The sequence below is a fragment of the Falco biarmicus genome, chromosome 1 (assembly GCF_023638135.1).
Source record: "Falco biarmicus isolate bFalBia1 chromosome 1, bFalBia1.pri, whole genome shotgun sequence".
In the NCBI taxonomy this organism is placed as follows: Eukaryota; Metazoa; Chordata; class Aves; order Falconiformes; family Falconidae; genus Falco; species Falco biarmicus.
In genome coordinates, this window is record NC_079288.1 from 22,812,046 (window position 1) to 22,834,652 (window position 22,607).

The 22,607-nt window shown below is 38.7% G+C and overlaps 1 protein-coding gene across 4 annotated transcripts in view; it reads right to left on the reverse strand.

The window, feature by feature from the left end:
* ZZEF1 (zinc finger ZZ-type and EF-hand domain containing 1) overlaps positions 1-22,607 on the reverse strand; it is a 60,576-nt gene that overhangs the window by 20,809 nt on the left and 17,160 nt on the right. For 3 of the 4 annotated variants that reach the window (XR_008821515.1, XM_056336743.1, XM_056336732.1), the window contains exons 13-38: positions 21,712-21,927; positions 20,721-20,821; positions 20,213-20,382; positions 19,308-19,441; positions 18,930-19,000; positions 18,373-18,487; positions 17,611-17,770; positions 16,549-16,670; positions 16,352-16,462; positions 15,521-15,687; positions 14,827-14,908; positions 13,982-14,183; positions 12,688-12,833; positions 12,075-12,315; positions 10,463-10,542; positions 9,227-9,320; positions 8,183-8,696; positions 7,365-7,529; positions 6,021-6,140; positions 5,022-5,183; positions 4,240-4,369; positions 3,839-3,977; positions 3,459-3,624; positions 2,707-2,969; positions 1,045-1,220; positions 289-436 (exon numbers count right to left, since the gene is read on the reverse strand). Coding sequence is in view for 3 of the 4 variants with exons in the window: in XM_056336743.1 (XP_056192718.1) it covers positions 289-436; positions 1,045-1,220; positions 2,707-2,969; positions 3,459-3,624; positions 3,839-3,977; positions 4,240-4,369; positions 5,022-5,183; positions 6,021-6,140; positions 7,365-7,529; positions 8,183-8,696; positions 9,227-9,320; positions 10,463-10,542; positions 12,075-12,315; positions 12,688-12,833; positions 13,982-14,183; positions 14,827-14,908; positions 15,521-15,687; positions 16,352-16,462; positions 16,549-16,670; positions 17,611-17,770; positions 18,373-18,487; positions 18,930-19,000; positions 19,308-19,441; positions 20,213-20,382; positions 20,721-20,821; positions 21,712-21,927 (4,195 nt within the window). In the remaining variant the exon portion in view is untranslated. The remainder of the gene's footprint in view (positions 1-288; positions 437-1,044; positions 1,221-2,706; positions 2,970-3,458; positions 3,625-3,838; positions 3,978-4,239; positions 4,370-5,021; positions 5,184-6,020; positions 6,141-7,364; positions 7,530-8,182; positions 8,697-9,226; positions 9,321-10,462; positions 10,543-12,074; positions 12,316-12,687; positions 12,834-13,981; positions 14,184-14,826; positions 14,909-15,520; positions 15,688-16,351; positions 16,463-16,548; positions 16,671-17,610; positions 17,771-18,372; positions 18,488-18,929; positions 19,001-19,307; positions 19,442-20,212; positions 20,383-20,720; positions 20,822-21,711; positions 21,928-22,607) is intronic. The other variant, XM_056336750.1, reaches the window with a different exon arrangement.

The following is a 22,607-nucleotide window of genomic DNA, read 5'->3' on the forward strand; positions in this document are numbered from 1 at the left end:
TCTGAGTGGAAGAATACACAAGTATTGTGTCAGACCAACAGGAACCATAACCTCTGTAGATTGATACAGATCAGTGGAATTCTACTCCGATTTCTAGAATCCTTTAAACCAACTACAAGGTAGCAGTTGTTCAAAGCAGTATGCTTGGTGGGTTTTCACAAAGCAGACCACTCGCATTAAAGACATTTGTAAATACACAGAAATGGGTTGGCAATAAAAAAATACAGCTGTTTGCTTTGCATATGAATGGATACTTGTGTGACAGGGAAAACGAGAATAATTTTTTACCTGCTGGGGAAATATCATCATCCACAGACAAATCTGACTCTTGTCTCAAGACAGCTTTCTTTGCAAGGACAGCTTTGCTTTCACTTCCTTGTTTTTCTACTTTATCTTCTGCAGGAGACTGGATTTCACTGCGAGTATCTCCTTTCCCCTACAAATAAAACAAAGGAACCACAAGATTAAAACAAAATTTAACACCTGCAGGAACAGCCATGGAAAGAAGCAGCCAGTCACCCGCACTTCACAAACATTTTTCCTTAAATACCAAAACCTTTCATACGTTAAGAATTTTTTGATGTATGCATATCTTCAGCTTCTGTGTGGTGAAAATACATTTTTCTATTTTGCTCATATCTCTGTGCATAAAATATTACACTGTAATGCTGTCACAGTTTTATATGCTGTATAGAAAGGAGGAAACTCATTTTCCTACCTAAACAGTGCTAACAACTAGGAGAAACGACAACCCTTTCAGAAAGGACGATCTTTGCCCCTCCAACAATTTTGTGAATCAGTTGCCTTTAAGAACATAAGACGATGCCTTGGTCTTTAATCAGCTGTGTCTAATAAAAAAAAAAAAAAAACACCACCAAAACCGACAAACCAACCACCAACTGTCCCCTTGGCACCCAACTTTTACCTATGAATGAAATTATTGCTATCCATTATGTCAGTTACATATCCAGAATAGGATGTTTAAGCTTCTGAAGATCATACACCGAACTGGTAGCAGGGGCTCTGGAAAGAAGAGGTACTTACATTACAATGAACGTGTACTGAGCCTGTGCTTGGCTTCTCATCTCTTCCCTTCACTGCTTTATCACCAATATGATTTTTTGGAGCACCATCTGTGGGAGGACTGACTGAAACAGTGTCGTTCTCTGAGAAGGATTCACCTTCTGGTAACATGCAGAGAAGAGCTAAATTTTTCAGACCTGAATGCAAGAAAGTTAAAAAAGCTATTGAGCAGCAAGACAGGCAAAAAGCAGAACTGAAGTATCTTGAAACGGAACTGCAAACTTCCCCTCATACACCTCTTTTAAATATCAAGTCCACCAAAAAGATGTTCCCCATCACGGTCACTTAAATATGCAAGTTTCATTGAGTAACAGTGATGAGCAGGGGGTCACCCTTCCCACCTCCAAGACACCATCAGGGCACAAGTTTCAATTAAAGAAAATGTTACAGCTACCTCCCAACAGTGTAAATTATGAAAGGTAAATGAAATCTGTCTTAGCTTTTAATATTTTGACCGCTTAAATATTTACACAATAAAACTATACGTTAAAAACAGATTAAATAATGAGTATGTGTAAGTATTTGGCGGCGGTGGTTATTCAGGTGTATTAAAGCTGCTCAAAAAAAAACCTACCAGTAAGCTTATTTGATCTCGAGTCTAGATTTTTTGCTACATTCAGCATAGGTCTCTTGTATGTATTCTTTTGCATGGTATGGTGCAGTATTGTATGGTATGGTATGGTGTTTATTGTGTTGTATTACATCGTATAGCGTGTATTTTAAGTCTTATGAGGAGCGGCTGAGGGCACTGAGGGTATTTAGCCTGGAGGAAGGGAGGGTCAGGGAAGACCTTCTTGCTCTCTACAATACTGAAAGGGGGCTATAGCGAGGTGGGGGTGCGTCTCTTCTCCCAAGTAATAACAAATAGGACAAGAAGAAACGGCCTCCAGTTGCACCAGGGGAGGCTTAGATTGGATATCAGGAAAAATTTCTTCACCAAAAGGGTTGTCAAGCATTGGAATAGGCAGCCCAGGGACCTGGTGGGATCACCACCCCTGGAGGTATTTAAAAGACATGTAGATGTCGCACTTAGGGACATGGTTTACTGGTGGACTTGGCAGTGCTGGGTTAACGGTTGGACTGAATGATCCTGAAGTTCTTTTTCAACTTAAACGATTCTACTGCATCACCCTATCTTCTGTAGTAGGTCCTAATTCACACAAGTCCTCATTTCCAAAGGGACATCATCCCCAGAAACTTCTCATTCCACAAATAAGGTTAAAAAATTCTTGCCAAGAGATGCAGAACAAAAAACATTTTGCACCAAGTTATTTGCTTTCCTTCAAGTTCTTCAGTTGTCAGTAACACGTCAGTAACAGAACATGAAGCTACATTGATTGATCCCTTTACAACATCCAAGATGGAAAAAAAAACAACCAAAGAGTTGCCAAGTTGTCTTCAATATTTATGTAAGCATAAAATTAATTTTCTCAAGCACTCTATTTTCCATGTTCCAATGACCCTGAACAACACTTGTTCTACATTTGCTTTCTACATAAACAATTATTCTCAGTGAAGTACACAGTAGCTTCCCCTTTCCTTTGGAAACTTCAAAGTGAGTAATCACAGACTGTCTGCCACTTGCTAGAAACCATTGTTTCTGTGAAGGAGGAGCTGACTCACCTTTTCCATGCTGGGCTTTCATCAGGCAGTCTCCGATGAGCTGTATGCACTGCTGTTGCAGAATTCTGGCATGACTGAGGACCTGTGAATCTAGTTTCTCTCCTTCTACTTCCTCCCCATTTGCCAGATCTGCACTGTAGAGAGTCAAAGCTGCAAACAACAGCCAGGAATAATTGTGGACATACGGCTGGATGAGCCTCTGCCGGTCGCTGATGCGAATAGTCACCATCGGATACACTGTGATGCTGTGAGTGGGCAAGTGACTGAAAGAAGAAGGTACACCATTTTGAAATGCAGCCTCTTTCTTGCTAACCGATTTAATTAGCAACCCATGACACCTTTAGAGGAAGGTACGAAAAACCCAACACATGTCCAGAGTTTGAAACTGTAGACCTACTTTTTTTAAGATCTTTGGTGTCAAGCACTGAAACCTGTGCTAACCACAGCAATGGTCATTTCTTCTACCCTATCATTCCAGGTTCGTAGCTCACCTTCTGCAACTTTCACAGCCATGGCTAGAAAACAATTGCTACTTGTCTTACTTCACAGGTTGGGGCAGGGTTCCAAACTGCCAAAGTGTTTGCTAACCTGGCCCTGTATTTGCTATGTTTCTCTGAAGGACACCAACTAGACGTTCTGATGTCAGATGCAACCTTGTAGGAAGCAATGTGAGAATGACCGATTGTATTTCACTGCTAATTACCGCTTTTCTGCCAAGTGAAGAGGGGGAAACAAAATCACATATTTAATACCTGTCAGAATATTTCTTTGCAGAATAACATCCATAGCAAAGGTCAAAGTCATCACACACGTTGCAGTTCATTCTCCGACCTATGATAACTCCTTGACAGTGGTCACAGGCATACTCCATGTTAACCATTTCATGGTCATCCTCATGTCCTTCAGGTTTAACTCCACCTGGAAAGAAATATTTTAAGATTTCCCTGTAAATCCTTTTCAATAAAGGATCTTTCTTAACTTCAAGCTCATGTTCATCATAGTAAAAGAAAAGCTTAACGTTTCTAAAGTATCCAGGAGAAAAGTCTTTCACTTTGTTTTATGTATAATTTAAAAGATACCATTTTGCCTTCCAAGTATAGGGGTTCGAGGTATTTTTTTTAATTTTTCTTACCAAGAAAGCAAGTTTTACACAGATCCATGTCATTGCATTGCAAACAGCGGTAGCGATGCCATGGTGCAATTTCATCACAGCCATCACAGGATATGTCCACATTTAAGAGGTCACAGTAACGAGCAACAAACATGTGCATCTAGAGAAAGAAAGGGACACAATTTACTTGAGTATTATTTTCTGACTTTGAGAAAGCTCTTTTTAGGCAAAAATCAGAACACTTCCCCTGCCAAAAAAGGATGGGCTTCTTTTCATGATTTTAGGCTTTTAGAAGCCTCCAGGGAGGCCAGGGATCCAACTGATGGAAGATCAGTTTAAGCCAGATTCCCTTCTCTCCTTTAGGCTTTTAAAAAAAGTCTATTTGCCCCTTCTGCAGATAATTAAGCAAATCATGAGGTCACCTTTCGCTGCTTCTCTGGGTCAGCTTGAGCGATCTTTTCATACCAGGTCTCAAACATTACATCCTGACATTCATCCATCCACTCACAGTTTTGCTTGTAGTCTGCAATTTCATCTTCTTCACTCCACTGACTAAAAGAAAAGCAAGCTCAAAATTAAGTTTGAAAGCAGACTTCCCTCTAATATAACCTGGGATACTTTTTGGTTTTTTTTTTTTTAAAAAAGAGGAACGCAGTGCTATAATACACTAATAAAAACAAATTGTGAGAACTCCAGTTCACTTGGTTAATGAACAACCATACAGACACCTGCTTCTTGCTTCTGTGACATGCTCTTGAATACACATGGGGACCACAATGCAAAATCAGAAAAACTGACACTTAGAAAACTGCTTTTGGTAATGCTGGCGGATCAGATGAGACATTTTAAAGACTTTTGGGCTTTCACATTTGTTCACGTGTAAGTAGTACAACTACTTGAAAATTACAACACGGATGTGTTAAAACCATTTGATATTTATCAAGACTAGAAACAGCTACACTGCTAAACAAGTAAAGTGTTCCAGCAGTAAGCAGGTTAAAGATAAAATTTTAATAGTTTTTGCATTAGCGATGCTGCAAAAAATTTCAAATACTTCAGTTAAGCCTCTGGATACTGACCAAAATTATGCCATACTTGTTAATAGCACTGTTACTGCTTGTTCCAGGACAAAGTTCAGGAGCCTTGCTTGGTAAAAATGGGCAATACTTGGTACCACGTGAAAGCTGCATTCCTCCTGACTTACCAGATGACACTGTCATGAATACTTATGTTTTCTTGTGATGTAGTCATAAGAAGATGTGGTAACTGAATCTCAACAAAGAAGGAAAGATCGCTCGGCTCCCAACTCATATCCAAAAGGTGAAGGAGAGTTGTCTGCACACACGATAAGGCAGGAAGCAGTGATCTAAACAAAACAAGACAATAAAACATGACAGTTCTAACCTGAAGTTGAAATAGTATGTCCAGGGAGTAAGGGAAGACAACCACTGCATCAATTTCCAGGCTTTACTCTGCATTAAATGAACTATGTGGCAGAAACGCAGGTTGACTAATGTATCAACTCACAATTTAGCAAGAAGCACAGCCAATGCCATTTGAAATAAAGATGGTATCCTTTACAGATTTAGTCAAGACAGAGCTTATGCTATTGCCTGAGCAGTAGCAAGAGGGTTTGTCTCTTCTCTGCAGTACATTTTCTTGGTATTTGCAGGAACTTGTTCTCTTTGAAACCTTTGCCATGTCCAGTTGAAAGTGAACAAAGGATTTGGAAGTTACTGGCAGGGAAACTGACATTCTAGTCACAATATTCTTCTTTCTCTAGGACAACTATTAATCCCAAAAATTCTAACCAAAACGTTACCAAAACAGGAGCTTTAACATTAAAGCATGGAGGCAGAATTGCTGTATTTATTGTGGCATTACTCTTGCACAAGTATTGCACAATAAATTAGTTATTTCTAATACTTTACTACTAGAGTTTCAGAAACATATTGCAGAATTGTAAGTACAAAATGCAGTAAAGGTTTTAACACTGATAAATTTATTGTGCTTTCCCATCTAATAGTAATACAAAGCTAACAGGGCATTTTTGATCAGAAAATCAAGGCTCCTTAATTAGTTCTGTAAATAATGCAAAGTCAAACTTAATTAAGGCATTAAACAATAAATAAGTGACAAGGGAAGAGGTGAGGATGAACAGGAAAAAAAAAGTCAAGTAAGTAATACACACAGTGTACTTTACCTGTCATTAATAGTACTAAATCCCTTCACAGATTTTACCAGGAACAAAACAAGCTGATAGTAGGACTCTCGAATCTCTTTGTGCAGCTCAGCACCACAGCCTTCCAAGTTTCCAAAGTAGCTAGAAATTAAAGTCAGTTTAGTAGTCTAGAATTCAGCGTTACATTTTAGGTAGCATGCTTTTGAGAAATTTTACAAACAGGCCATCCTTTAAACCCTCCCCACAAGAGGGAAGGATATTAGTTTTGTTTAAAAAGCAGTCTATCACTTTCAAAGAAAAATAAAAGAATCCTGTACCAGTAATCAAAAGTTAAGAAACAAAACAGGCAAAGAGAATACTCTCCTGGCACTAACAATAGAACATTCCTTCAAATTGAAAAGGCACTTTATAAAAATCTAATCAAGATCTTAAAGGAAATTGGTGCACTGCAAGAACAACCATAAAAAGCTCTTGACAAGTGAGAAGCCAGCAGACAGAGTTCAGATAGCACTGTCCGGACACACGATGGAAATCAGAGCTCAATTCATGAACCAGAACGGCACGGTATTAGCTCCTCCTTTGCAACAAGTGCTTTCTAGTTGTACCTAAAATTTAAAATAAACCCTTCCAAATTATCTTTCCTTAGAACAACAACTGCACATGCATATAATGGGTATGATCTTTTTTGCCTCTTTTATCTGTGTGTATGTGCACGCCCCTATACAGCACTGCAGACCTTGGCTGGCACGTCCACCACTTCAGCCTCTGGCACCCAAGTGAAACATTCCACCACACAAGAAAATCTGTCTTATACAGGTATCACACCCAAAGTTACGAAAACTCATAAATAAGCAAATGCTTGACTAAAAAGATATAACATGCACCCATTCTTGGAAGTTAGTTCTTCTGCCAGATAGTTATTATCTTGATTTACAAAGCAAGCTCACAAAAATTACAGACACAACACTACCTAAGGAATTATTCATTCTTTGAATGAATGAAGAGCTAGAGAGGAACTCTAAAGCAGTAACTGAAGACTCCACAATCTTTTGGGGCCTGTTGTGATCTGGTTGGAGCTGTAAAGATATTTCTAGGTATCCACATTGTGATTCAACTGCATGATACCTACTGGCATGAATAGCTGTAAAGTCCCACTTGAAAATAATTACTTTTTTTTTTTTTAATGAAGCATGCAAGGCACACATAGTAGCCTAAAAACTTCTCCTCAGGTGATATCTTGATTATCTGTGTGGATTAAAAAGCAACAACTTTCTACTGTTTAAAATATATATATATGACCGGGAGAACACAAGAACTAAGACACATTCAATCTTATGGCTGAGCCTTGCCTAAATAATTACTTACTTGGTAAAATCTTTCTGACAGGCTAGAAGTTCTAAGAGAAAAAGTACACAGGGTGGATGAAAACAGTGCGGCTGCCCAAGCGAATCTAGGCACTGACGGATCATCTTGAGCACTTCCATAATACTCTGCCCTTGGGATTTTCTCAAAGCAAGAACCTTTAAAACACTAAGAAGAACAAAAAACATCTATGAGGACTTCAAAACATTGTACTTAAAATAACCCAAAAAAATCACAATTCAAGAAGTGCTTGACCAATAAACAAGAGATGGGTATCTAAATTTTCAGTTCTATTTCGGCAGCAGTATATTACAGTTGGAGTGAGTGACAAAGCTTAGAACCCAACCCAGCCCTTGCTGCACCAGTCCAGCTTTTAGAGCTTAAAATAGACAAGCTGAGAATTGAAAAGCTGTCTTCAAAATAGCTTTTTCAGAGTATCAGGTAATTTAATGAGAGATGCAACTATTCTATAGTTGGTATCGAGGATTGTTTGTACTGATATACCAGGTCTTTGCTGTTTGTAGATACAAAGTAAGATGCTACTGCAAACAGATCTCAGGAAGCAAGACAATAAATTGCCAAGTAATTGGTTTTTTTTACATTCTGTACTACATAATTCAAAGAAAACAGTACTCCCTAAGAGCCCCTACATGGGGTGTGTTAACATATGTCTGCAAATAACTGAAGGTTGATACATCCATCTGACCACTAATTATTTTTTCAATACTCCCTTGCAGCTAAAATATGGTTTACTCCACCTGAGGAGGTTGTGAAGACAGGTTTCTGTATTTTATGCTTGGCAACATTTTCCATTTGCTTACCTTTCATGTGAAAGTGATTGATCTTTAATAAAGTCTAATATGTTTTTCAATATAGGATATTTCTCCTTCACAGTAGGCACAGCTCTCGGCTCTTCCATTGATCTGAAAGACAGCAGCCTTAGTCTGCCACGGCTGAACTGAGATTTTCGCGTAGGAGTGGAAGGAGGTGACGATATCTCTTCTTGCTGTGAAACTGTATTTTCAACAGGCTTACTGTGAAATGTAGACGCTTCTGTTCGGAGGGGGTCTGGAATTTGTTTAACCCTCGTATCGGACTGTGTCATTTGCCCCCCCTCTTTTGAAACAGGATGAGTTACTCCATTGGGTGACATTGAGTGTGCTGTCTGGAAGTCCATGTCCACAACGGAACCTTTTCTTTGGCATTTATCACTGACATACTGTTGGATATCATCAGTGTCTTGGGCTTCCAAACTGTCTGAAGCAGAATCTTTCCTCTTTGCTCTCACAGGCAGAAAATTCAGTAACAAAAGGCTCTTCTGCATACACAGTTTTGCTGCAGTATAAAAATTGGAAGAGTTAAAATCATGACAACAGGACATCAAACTTGCTATCTTCTGCTTAGGAAGAAAGTGATTTATTTCTTCTGAACAAAGACAGCTAGAAAACACTGGTTTTCCTGTTATATTGATCATGATGCTATCAGTTACTTAATCATAGATTTCTAAATGCTAAATCCAAATAGTTACACTGAACCAGATAAAGTACGCAGTAGTCAATGAGAACACACTTTAGTAAAAACCATCTGTTATTCTAACATCAGTTAATTGCAGTTAACAAGTATCTACAAAAACAGATGAATGCAAGTTCAGAACCCAAGTGAGAGGTCATTCCCTGAAGAATTTTCTCATTTACTATTTTCTACAAAGAATAAAGAACACAACCCCAGATAGTTCAAGGAGCATACACTAGTTTGTGTCTTAAGGTATTAAACAGTAACCCCAGTTGCTAACTTACCTTTTACGGCAAAAATAATGTCTAAGATTTACAAGGCAATGCTTATGCATTTGGAAAGGCAATACCTACCAAGAGTTTCTGGGTTGACCTCAACCGCTTCTGTGTTCTCCTTCTCCTCAGCATCATTGCCCCTACTCATCAGGGATTTCTGCTTCATTTCCAACTGTAGACAGGATGTTAAAATAGTTAAAATATGATTCCCCCCTGTAGATCTATACAGTAAGGCAGTATGAAGACTGCGTCCCATTAAAGGAATTTAATCTCAGGAACAGATGACAGTATTTACTATTCCCTACTGCAGAAGAAAACACCCAGTAGTCTAAAAGAGCAGCACCTAAACTATCAGAGCAGATAACAGCTGCACACCACGACGCTCAAGGTTTGTAGGCTGAGACCCTTCCCCATCTTGTGACTAGATGTGCATCAGTCCTCAAAGAAAAAGGCTTCCCCTTTACCCCCACCACTCAGGATGAGATAGATACACCTAGTCATGAGATAAGATTCTCCAAAAGCATTATGTCACTTAACTAGCGAGTACTGTCAGATGCAAACATCACCTGTCACATCACCTGTGGTACAACGCAATTATTCATCTTAACATGCACCTGCACTCATTGCATCCCTAGTGTTTCAAGCTGCCAGGAATTCTGGCAGGCAGGAAAGAGGAGGGAAGAGGTCACAAGATACTAGAACAGTTAATTTGTCTGGCCTACACCTGAAGGGCTTACAACAGGTGCAGAACAACAAGCCATAGACTGAATTGTCTAAAAAAGGCCACGTAATTTTTACTATTTACAATTTCCTGCTGTCTAGTGAAATCTAAACCAATTTTGGCTCTCTGCAGCTGCAGGTGATGATGCAGACACCTCTCACAATGTTGCGAGTGGATGATGCCAGCCTTTGACATAGGGCTTCTGTTTCAAGGAAAAAATCACAGGCAAAAACCATACCCAGAACTGAAGCCAGTTACTTGCTTGTCAAAGCAGCAGTTATTTCCTTTTCTATTAGCACTGCACTGTTTAAGACAGATTTCTTTCTATACTATACCTCAAAAGTACTCCATCTACTATGTAAGAACCTTCCAAATTAACAACACATTCTTGCTGAAAAATAACACAGATTTAACTGATTTTGAGTCGAATTCACTCCTAAAAGTTAGAAAGTTTAGAAGTGAATGTATGATGTTCTTAAGGGAAAACAGCTCGTCTAGAATCACTGAAGGAAAACATGGTTCCATGCACTTCTTCACATTGCACTGTAAAATATTAAAAAGACATTCATAGATAACCTCCTGAGTGATCTTACCATCCATATTCTAATTGAATCAGCCAGGGAATATACTTGTGCAAACGTATCACTCAAAGGCACCTTGCCTCCACTGTTGACTGGAAAGGAGAGAAAGAAGAGTCGTGTTTATTTACAGCTCCATTTTTTATACAACTTGACTAGTTAACTAAAAATTACACTACAGCCTTCCCTTCATCTCTTAGTCAATACTTGGAATTATGCCTGTAACAAAAAGAAGGAGTAAGAACTGTCAACATTGATACGCCTCAAATACATAAACTGCACCTTGACAGAGTTATTTGCAAAGTCAAATTACGAGTAGCTTTCTCATCTCTCCCCAGAATTGGTGCCTGTAGTCATGGAAGATAAAAACCTCTCCCCATACAAACAAGTATCACTAACGCAAACTGCTATCAGAATAGTCATGAAACACTTAGTATTAACTTAAAGCTCTATAGATGCATTTGGTTATAAAACAAAAGAGAAAAAAAGATTTATGTGATGAACTTTCTATGAACTGACAAAACCTCAAGACCTGACAAAACAGTTTCCATCACAACTGGCCTGACAATGACTATGGAGAAAAAGACATTCCTATTCAAGGTCTTCTCTCTCCCATTGCCCTCGGTTTGGGGTTTTTTTCGTCATTGCTTGTACAATGCTTCACATGGTACAGGTGAACATGGGTCCTGAAATCAGTCTGCCCCAGCAAGACTGACAGATGAAGCTATTACATAATAGTAGGATGGATACCCTATCCACTCAATATTTTCCTGAGCTACCACCATTTTCAATCTTACTCAGAAAAGTAGATCAATTATCAGACACAGACAAAATGACTAAAGGCAATAAATACTTTAGTCATCCAGGCAGTCTTTGTGTCAATCATTTTTACCCATAACTTCATAGCTCAAAAAGTAAGATATTTAGCTTCAAGATTGCGACAGAAAGTGAAAGCCTAAAATTAAACCCTTTCAAAGCCAAGTAATACCTTATTATCCAATACTTCAAACCTATCAAGAAGTTTAATGGAAGGATGGTGCAAGTTAAAAAGTTGTTCACTTTACCTACTGAAAAATACATAAATTGTAATACAAAGGACATAATGTAAGTTAAAAGCAAAACATTACCTTTTATTTAAAATAAAATAAAAACCTATGGTTTTGAGGATGCCAAGACTAGTTTCCACAGTAACATTTGGGGAGGTAATTCACACCACCTCCATGTAAAAACATACAGGTTGGTCCTGGCTTTTTAGAAAAGATACAATGAGAATGGAAAATGATGTAAGAACCTCTAATCACCAGGAGCCACACTGTTCTGAATTAACACTCCAGAGGACATCACTGCTTTCTCTGGGTATATCCCTGTAAGGCTTAGTCAGTAGCTTATGATGTTTATTAGTTTTGGGACAAAGCTCTGAAGATAAGAGCACATATTAATAAAAAAGAAACACTTTAGAGATAAGGCTTACCTAATCTACCTAAATAATGACTTCTTTATACAGAACATTTTTTTAACATTGACAAACTGATTTTTTTTTAAATCAGTAAAAAACCTGATTTATAAAATAGCCTTCTACAAACTTTAAGTCTTCATTATTAAGAGAGTCTAATAATATTAGAGTTACCATATTTTTGAAGCTTCTCATATAAATCTGGAGTGAGATACACCAAAGCAGCAAATGTTGAGTTCACAGCTTGATCAATAGTAGAACCAGCAACTATATCTGTCTTTGGGGTCTGTTTTTTACATGCCTGTATAAGTCCTTTGAAAAGTTCAGATTTTTGCCCACTGAAGTCCTGGGCAGGATCTGATTTTGCAAAGTCGATAAGAAAGTTACGGCAGTCATCTGGCTGAGAGCTCCTAGCCTGAAAAGAACATTAGAAAAACACTTTAAAATGAATGTGAAAAATTGTTGCAGCTCATTTTGACAATAAAGTCAGCTTGCAGCGTATCTACTGCAGTTGAGCAACCTGATGTAAGGAAAGATGTCCCTGCCCAAGGGACCTTTGAAGGTCCCTCCCAACTCTTCCATGATTCCATGAAAATGGAAACTAATAAGAAGAGTACAGAACAACAGTTTCTTTCCTCCTTAATATCTGAATTCAATAGCACAAGCGACGATAACTTCAGCACAACAGCATACGCTTAAGGACGTATCAACTAATTAAGTTGGAACAGAACTGTGTGATACATCAGGATTTCACGCCTACAAAACGAAAGCAGCGGTGTAAAAGTACCTCTTTTTCATCTTTGTGCCATCGACTGCTTTGACTGGCTCGGAGTGCCTCAGGACACATCTGATGCCTGAAGACAGGTTTCCAGAGAGGAGAATTAAGAACTGACGTGACTTTCAAAGGAGGCAAGTCTGCTTCACTACCTAGTTCTGCAAAAAATTCGGAACAGATGCCTCAGTTACTGAATATTTTTGTTCAGTTTTACAGATTAATGAAAATAGTAATTGTTAAACATCCAGTGGGGGAGGGGGGAAGGTAATGCAAATAGACAGAACAAGTAATTTAACAACATTCTCTAACTCCTGTTTCTCTAATGTGGTGCAGAAAACTGCTGTACCCTTTCTTTAATGATAGCATCAGTATCTTAGGGTGACAATATGTTACATTATGGAAGGACTTTAGACATTTTTGCTGCACCTGTGACCATAGACACTCCCCAGTTTGCAAGAGAGTTTAAAAGCTTTTTCTCCTACTAATGACGTAGCAATTTGCTGTATGTCAGCATGCTCATATTAAGAAAGGAAAACTACATTCTACTGTAAGAACACTTCAATTAGTTCCCTAAATTTGTGTGTAGGTACCTCCCCAATTTTCAAACGTAAGGACTGACCAACTGATTGCAGTAAGAACTCAAAGTGGTGAATGAATTCAGATTTAGAAAGCTAGCTAGAAGTGTTCTGGTTCTGAAACTAAAGAACAAATGCACCTTTTTTTTTTCTTTCTTATGGCACACTCATATTTTTTGTATTTTACTTATCTTCAGTGGCCCAAATCCCAAGTGTACTTAACTACCAGAATTAAGCAAACTTAATTTGTAAATTCAAATTTAAAATCAATACCAAATGCTCATGTGACACACTTAAAATCATTTGTGTTCTAAGCTCTAGGGGGCGGGTGCGTGTTTGCTGGCTCCATATTCACCCCACCACAGCACTAGGGAACAATTTTAAAGGAAAAAAAGAAGAGAAGATTGGTCAAATTCTGATATTACTTCACAAATGTAATTCAGCTTAGTATGTTTACTTCCAGGTGTCCATGCCTTCCTAACATTGGCTTCTGAATACCAGAGAAATCACAATAGAGAAATTTCCAAATTAGTCCCACAGAACAGCAAGCAGGCATGCCACAAAAAGCTCAGTGCCCAAACTGGTTTGAGCAGCAATACAGCAAGTCTTCCACCTTCAGCCAAGAAAGAAATATAGGAAGAACTTCATTTCACAGGCTATTCCAAACATAAAGTCCTCGTATCTCCTCCTAACACTGCATCACAACTTCTGGAGCTATTAAACGCACTCACCTCTTAGAGATTTCAGCGCCATACTTCGGGAAGCCAAGCGCCCCATCAACCGGGATACAAGAAGCTGTAAATCCAAGCCCCAAGAAACGGCAACATCTGGTAGGCCATAAGCAGTGACGGAAAACTTGTAGCCCCACTCATTATTACTGCTGTCAGAGTGAAAGAGAAACTGCAGCCGTGGGCCAGCCTTAAAGGTCACTTTCTACAGAGCAACAAAACAGTCATTTTGCCAAATGTACATGACAAGTAGACGTTTCAGGGTAATGAATTCCCTTCAGCAACTGTGGTTTTTTCATTATTACGTTCTGTCCATAACAGATCTAATCTCCCCCACCATCTGAATGGGAAACCCACAACACCAAGGAAGTGAAATTTCTATTCAGTAGCTTAGTGAGCTATTTTAGAGATGATTGAGCTTTAGCAGTCGGAGCCATAAAGCATCCCATTTGAGCAGGTGTCACGGAAGAAAGAACATAGCCACAGAAAGCACTGCACTTTCTCATGATGCAAAAAATTGCAAGGGCAGGGTGTCAGCCAGTAAGTTTTACCCGTGTAGTTACTGGCAGTTAAGCATGATTATTACTTTTTGTTTTTGACTGACTGCTCCCTTAATAACAGCAACAAAAACAGCAACAAAGAGGGATTCTTTACTCATTCACTCCTTTTATTTGCATCACTGCAGACTTTCCTCCTTGCCTCCTGCCCCCCACCTTTGAGAGGGAATAAACACACACACGCAGGGATGAAAGCACACATCCTTTTAGACAATAGGTTTTCCACAAGAATCTTAAGAATTTCCTAAGATTGCATATATCACTTGGTTCAGAACTTCAAAAGGTGCTCACCTTAGGCCACTTCTCAGTGCCAACCTTTGTATCGTAACGAGTTTTTGCACCTCTGGCATCAGTAAACTCGAGGTAATCATACCTGTGAAAATTGCAATTCATTACTTCCAAATTTGCTTTTTTAGTTTTGAGGGAAAACGTTTGCTTTTGGATTTTCACAAGCACTACATCTCAGCGTACCCTGTCACATCTTTCTGAAACACACCTGCATTGCTGCATGTGACTGCTAAGGAATTTATTTCACATTTCAGTGCAATAGTCCCAGCAAACACAGACCTGCTTTCCTGCAGAGCTTTCAACCCTTGAGAATTGGTAGTGGGTGCTAATTTTAACATCTGGCATATGCCTTAACTAAGCAGTAGCCTGATACATTATCAGGAGAAACCAAGCCAATAGTTTTGCCTAAACAGGGCAAGACAAATACCACAAGCACCAAATACCACAAGCACAAACTGTGCTGGTCACAGCAATATTACAAAACAAGTCAAGGCCAAAGGAAGCAAAATTCATATGAACAGAAGGCTTTCAGCACCAGAAGTCATTCAAAATACACACTGTGTATTACACAGGACAATGCAGAAATTGAAATGGCATGCTTGAAGTGCAAAAAAAAAAATATTCCTTGCACATTGAAACGTGAATTTCCCCTCTGCAAACAGATATTGGAATACAACACAGCATAAGATTAAATTACCTCCTTTCAGTTTCACATTTTTCATCAAATTCCACCTCAAAGTAAGTTGCCCCATGACACAGGAAGACTGAGACCTCATGGCAATTATTTTCATAGTTATGAGGCGATTCCATTGTCCATGTTCGCAATACTACAGGCTGTTCTTGCTGCCAGCTTTCCATTTCCATCTGTAGAACAAAAGTGTATTTTTGAGATACAAATGCAAAGCTTTTTTTTTTTTAAAAAAATTACCACACTACATTTTTGTGTCTATACTTTAAAGCTGCCAAATGTACATACAAAGTGCCATGTAAAAGGCTACAGCATTGATTGACACCTGAACTAGTTAGAAAGACACCCTCAATGATCATGGTAAAGCAGCACTTCTAAAGCAAGATTCACCTAGTCTACTAGGGGAGGAGACAGTCTCACCCCAGAAGAGCCTACAAGTCTCTGACAATAATAAAAGAGTCTAGATGACTAATGCAGATTTAAAACATCTACACTACAGACACAGAGACTTTATTTGCATCGCCACAAGCAATGAAGCTAAAAATGTTGAGCACATAATATTTTCAATTTTATTTTTTTTTTTCATCCTCAGAATCCCTCCTTCCTATCTGCCTTCTAGGCTTCTCACTCCAGTTGCTCTTTCTGGTCACTTTGCTCATCTTCCATATCAGCACAGATATATTTCTAGTTCACTCAACATTTTGTTACTCATCCCATGCTTTTAGAAGCTTTCCAGCTCCTTTCAAATGCTCACGAATGGAATCACCTCAGGTTTCTCCATCTTTCTTGGAATTTTGCTTTTGTTTCACTGTACTTAATAGCGCCTGTATCTTTAGTTACCTTATGAGGCTCACTACAAAGTCTTTTCAGTGGTTCTATCAAAGTGCTAAATCCCTGTAGCAGAGTACAGTACGGAATGTCTAAAGTGCAAAAGTCCAACAAGAAGATGACCTAGGAGAAAACACAGGTCTCATGAAAATGCACGTAACCACAGCCATGCCACCCGGGAATAGTACAAAATCCCAATGTTCACGTACCAGCTGACGAGTTGCCATAGCAAAGACAGAGTTACTTATTTTTTCTACTATTGTTTTGCCACTATATTGAGATAAAAGTGACTGCAAAATCGTTCTGATATTTGACAGGAACTGGCCCACATCTAAAGAGAAAAAAAAACACCTTAATATCCACCTTAAGGATTTGATACCACAACCTGCTTTATCAAACACATCAGTGCATGGAAATGCGGATGAGACAGACAGCAGGAAAGGCATCTGCTGCCTCAAGGTGGTGACACTCACGAGCGAGAACAGTTCAGAGAAGTTTTCTGTCATATTTCTATTGTAGACACAAGTCATACTTAATTCTACAAAAAAGATGAGCAATGAGTAATTTAATCAAACCCTCCAAGTTTGTTTCAACCACCTCAGTGTATCCAGGAGCCTCCCTCTACAACTAAGAAATTAGCTTAAGTAGCTACTAAGTTTTAGCTATAGCCTTACTCCATTTTTAAATGTAAGATAAGAACACAATAAGCTTATTTATACACAAATATGAAGTAATCTTACATAAAATTATACCTCCATTAAGTACTTGGCCTAATCAACTACTCAATACTGAGCTGCTGCGTAAAAAACAAACAAAACACCAAATAAAAAAACCAAACCACTGCAGCAAAACACCCTTAGAAGTGCCCAGCCTCTTAAGTTCCTTCTTGCTATCACAAACTTCTAAGAAAATACGTTAATCACCACACAGGACCTTATAAAAATATGGGACATTTAAAGAAACCAAAATGTTCAAATGAAAGTCTGTAACTGGTTTTTGTTTGGCTGTTAGTTTTTTCAGTATTTGACCCCCAAACCTGACTGAAACGTTTTCTGAAGATTCTCCCAATGTAAAATTATCAGTACAGTTAAAATTCTAAATTGCCCAGTATGCCTACAAATTCCTTCCTAGAGGGATTAGAAATGTTGTGACAGCTCTGAGTATGCCTCAGGCAACCACCAGTGAACCCTTATTATACTGCAATTCGCAAATCCCATTTTAAAGTCCTGTATTACATCACACATAATTCTGTATTCGATCCCAGCACTTACAGTTTTTAACTATTTCTACTGCGAGATCCTTGGCTGAATTATCGCTTCCCTTAAGTTGCAGGTAGCACCATGAAAGGAGGCTACCTTGAACAGACCAGAATAGGGAAGACAAGACTGTGCCACTCTCTTGCTGTGCAACATCCAGCATCATCATTTCACACTGAAAAATAAAGAATGTAACAAAAGGATATCCTCCGTTGCTGCAGAACGACACGAAACATGTACCCAGTAAACTGTGATGGACATTATATCATCCCACTCACCCCAGAAAAAAGATTAAATGCAACTGACAAGCAGCATGTAACACCATGAAGCAACTGATGGATTTTGTTTTGCTAAATTGAAATTTTAAGTAGGAATAGCTACAACGTATGAGTCACTGTGTTCTCAGCAAATTTTTTCTCCATATGTAAATGGCCCTCCTCCATTTACACCTCCCTTAGTGGCATGACCAATTCTAACCTCTCAACGTGGGATTACTTCTGTTTCCTAGCGTTGATAGGGTACCATAAATTCTTTTCAACACTACGGCAAAATATTTCATCTTCTACATTACTTACTCCACTATAATGAAATATTAATGCTTAAAGGAAAATACTTCAATTGTCTGCAAAACCTAATCCTGCAGACTTGAATAGCCCTGAACAGTTTTATCCAGATGGACAGGAAAGCTAGTTCTTTAGCATGTACCTCAGGCCTGCAGCTTGTGTTTGAATGCATACAGAAATCCTGGCAAAGCAGGAAGAGTGCAAAGACAATTACCTCTCTTGCTGCCACTAGCAGAAGGGTATCCATGACTGACAGCACTTCACTTATGTCAAAATCCGCGGAAACTCCTTTCTCTGGTAATAATAGGAGTCCACCTGGATCCTGATCACTACAAAACAAAGATCTTCTCACTAACCAAGTACCACCACAGTTCCAAAGCACAAATTTATTTATCCCTGTGATAAATCTGTAGAGATCCTACTGTATAATTACTAGGAAAATCAAAAGTTTGTGTTTTGATGACTCTAGACCAGTTAAATCAATACCAGCCATCACCATGGACAAACAATCACTTTAAAAACCTGGCAAACAGCCTAGAAGAAACCTAAGAGCAATACACTCTGATTTCAGCACCAACCTTGGACAATGTTTTATACAGCTACTCAGTTAATAAACATATTAAGTAGCAGTGTTCTCCTTCCTAAAGCAAAGTCAGTTGATTACTTTGGAGAATTATTTGCCAGGGGAATAACATTTCTAAAAAGGAATAAATATAAACTTATTAACAGATGGGTATCAAGACAATTATTGACAGTTTCAGGACCCCTTACCTGAAGTGGGTACACAAGGATCTGAAGGCAAGATGTACTGATTGCTTATGTTCTTGCTCTGTGATGTTTTTCTAGAAAAGGAAAAAGATTTATTTTTATGATATGTTCTGTTTCCTTCCTCTGTGAGAAAGAATTCTAATTTCTGCGTTCTACTATTCATTTTTGGTAAGAAAGGCAGGGTTAGCTCCTCTTTCTTTGGATAAGCTGCAGAGAGAGAGAGAGAAAGGGAAGGGTAAAGAGAGGCAAAGAAAAAAAAAGAAGGTTTTTACTTTAATAGGACAAAGTATACATTAGTTGACAACAAGAACTCAGATTTGTCCTCTTTTGGGCATAAAGAAAGCAGGTACTAAACAATCAATTTCTCATTTAAGAGTTTACCATCATGGTGAAGAGCTGGTGTCGCCTGGTCTGTCTATCTGGGAAAAAGATTGCTGCTCCACTGAGTAAGGTGTTCTTAACTTCCTCTTTTAGCATTTTCATTGGCATGAAGTTACTGTCCCCCATATCCACTACTGCTCATACAAAAAGGAAACAAAATTACAGGTTCAAATTAATACTCCATCCAGCATGTTAGAGGCTTAACTGAATTAAACATGTTATTTTACACAACTTCAAGCCCTTGCAATCCCATTACACACAGAGAAAATGAGGGGAAACTTTCTGACTTCTAGCAAGAAAGATTTTTCTAAGGATATATTTATTCCCTGAGTAAAGTAATTCTAGGAACATTAAGACTTGACAACTATCAAAGCTCATAAGGTTCTCGAGATGTGACAGGTTCTATATAAACTGTTTTATCTCTAGCTCGTTTTTCAAGAGTGTGTTAGTTCATAAACAAAAAAATTACACTTGAATAAGAAAGGTGTCATCCTACTTCCAATGAATCTAATGTGTAATTTCCATCCTCCACCGGCTCCAGAATCTTCCCTGTGCTTCTATAAACCTTACAGGCTCCTTTCAAGATCATTTATATTTATATGAAATAAACGAACCCCAGTAACATTATAGTTAAAGGATCACATTCTCTGCTAGTTCAAGCAGGCGCCATGTTTGAAAGAAGTTTTCTATTGCAGCTGCTTCCAGACCATACGTTGTCAGAAATCTATAAAACCATTTCATAGGGTTAAAAAGGAAGTTTCACTGGGATAGACTAATGAGCATACACTGACCTGAAGCAGCAGCAAAGGAACACTTGGCCTCTAGGAATAAATATCTTTTCCCAAATTGTAACTGTTTTAACACACTTGTAAGCCAGAACAGACAAAACAGTTAATGTAAATTACCTTCACACAAATGTCTATAAAGCTCTTCTGCAGCTTCTGTGTGACCAGATGTTTTGCTCTGAGAATTTTCTTGAGGTTTAGCAGTTTTACCGTCTCCAGCAAGTACAGAGAAGCAGCTCTGGAGAAGCTGCAGTAGCAGTGTTTGAGCAAAGATACATTCTTCCCTCGGGCTGCAAGAAAGCATAAAACAAACAGAAGCAGTAACTAGAACAGAAGCTCTTTTGCACCAAATAGATAATGTTATGAAAGTCACCATCTCAGATGGATAAAAACCACTGAGTAGAGAACAGATAGCCAAAAAAAACCCTGTAGCTACCGGCTAAATTAATCTGCATCTCAAGCTTCTACATAACATCAGAGTTAAAAACCCATATGGCAGCAACAGGAAAATGTTATTTATGTAAATGATGTCGTTTAGGAAGAAGAAACTGCTGCAACTAAACTAAGCATACTTTATTTATACATACACACACAGATTAGTTCTTCACCGCACAGTAAAGTGACTTACTTTTGGTGAAGTTTATTGTAAAAATTCCAGAACAGCTGCAAATCAAGGCCTGTGAAATCTAAAAATGACTTGTATTTTAATCCACTCTCCTTCTGTTGGACCTTAAAAAGGCAAAGAAAATGCAAGATTGGAAAATTAAGTCTATACAGAACACATTTATAAAAAGTAAATCCCTGGGCACTGGGCCTAAAGGAGCCTGGTTTCCTATAAATTTGCAGCTAACATGAATTCCAGTGTAAGGTCTTTCATGCATATTCCAGTGTCTAAACGTGACTGTTCATGCTGAAACCTTCCCCTTCACAGAGCTACTAAAAAGGACTCACTGTCCTCTTTCTAGACTGTCTAGTCCCCCACCCCTGTCCTCCACCTCCACCCACAACCTCTGCATCTTCATCTAATTCGACTGAAAATAATAACCAAAACGAGACTGCCCATAGCTCAGAATTGAAGTTGAAAAGGCAGATGCATGCACTGCAGGAACAAAACATGATTTTGACATGTATCCCCAGAAGCCGGGTACATTATGCTGAGACATATCAGCACATACCAGCAACATCTCTTAGTCGTACACATCTCACCCTAGGTATTTGCAGAATTATTTCAGATAAAAAGAGAACATGTTTTAATCTGTGCAACCTTCCTAGCTCTTTCTCTATGCATTTTTCCAGATGCTTCCTTCAGAAATAGCTACACTATCTAATAGACAGTAGAGCATCCTCCTGTTGCATCTATTTCACCCAGCATTGTAACATGATGCTGAAAAATGGTTCTTACCTCTCTTCTGGACCAAATAGTCCTAGTCAACTTCACTAAATATACACAGAATGCTATTTTTCAGAATTTTTTTTTTCCCCTCATAGCACAGTCTTAATGGTTGCTAGTACTGATTCCCAAGACTTCTCTTTATCCATTCACAACTACCATTAGCATAGCGTTATTACTTTTAGCATGGGAAATAACATGCTTAAAAAGAACTAAGAAGTAAGAATACCAGGTCCTGTGCCAGCTGCTGGACAAAATGAAGCGTCTTCAGGAGAAGAGTTGTGCCACAAACTGTATCGTCATCAGTCCTCCTGCACTGCAAGCAGTTCATGCTCCTATTGGGCTCGTCTCGCATCGGCCGAAGGTACCCAAGAACATGCAGGCCTTGAACCCCCAGCCGTTCTGCTGTGTCTTGTCTTGTGCACAAGAACTTTATCATCAAGTACTAGAAAGGCAGAAACACAGCACAAGATTGGGTTTTAAAAACTAGTACTAATCTGGCTTTTAAAAGACGTGAACACACATATGCGAGGAGACTGCAGGTAGGGCTGGGAGGTCAAGCCTTATTCCCTGGAAATCACCTCCAGAAGTTTAAAATACTGAGCCTGAGATTCAGGCTAAGCTTGAACTCTCCTCCCTTGCAAAAGTTACAGAGATGGTTCTGTGACCTCTACAAACACCTGCAAAGTTAGTTAAGTCATTATCAGTTCCATTTGTTCTACATACTCTGCTCCTTGGCTCTATAGCTACAGCATTTTCGCAGGTAAAATAATTATTAGCCACATTAAAAAGCAAGCAGAGGATCAATATGTAGTATTTAAAACATTCTTTTATGCAATCTATCCACAGTAAGGTACAGAATGCAAACCTGAAGGGAACAGCAAGTTCTGCCATCCAAATGTACTCAGTAACTCTGCACGCTCGTTAAGTCTCAGGGACTAAGGGTTACACAGACACCAGCAGAGTGGCTTAGCAAGCAGTCACAGTTTTAGAAAAATATCCAGTTGACTTGTAACTGTACCACCACTTCTGCTGATTTCCACAGTATGAAAAAGGACTGAGGAACTGCACAACAGCCGATTCCAGAATCAAGAGAAATGCAGGATGCAAAAAGCAAAGTTTTCT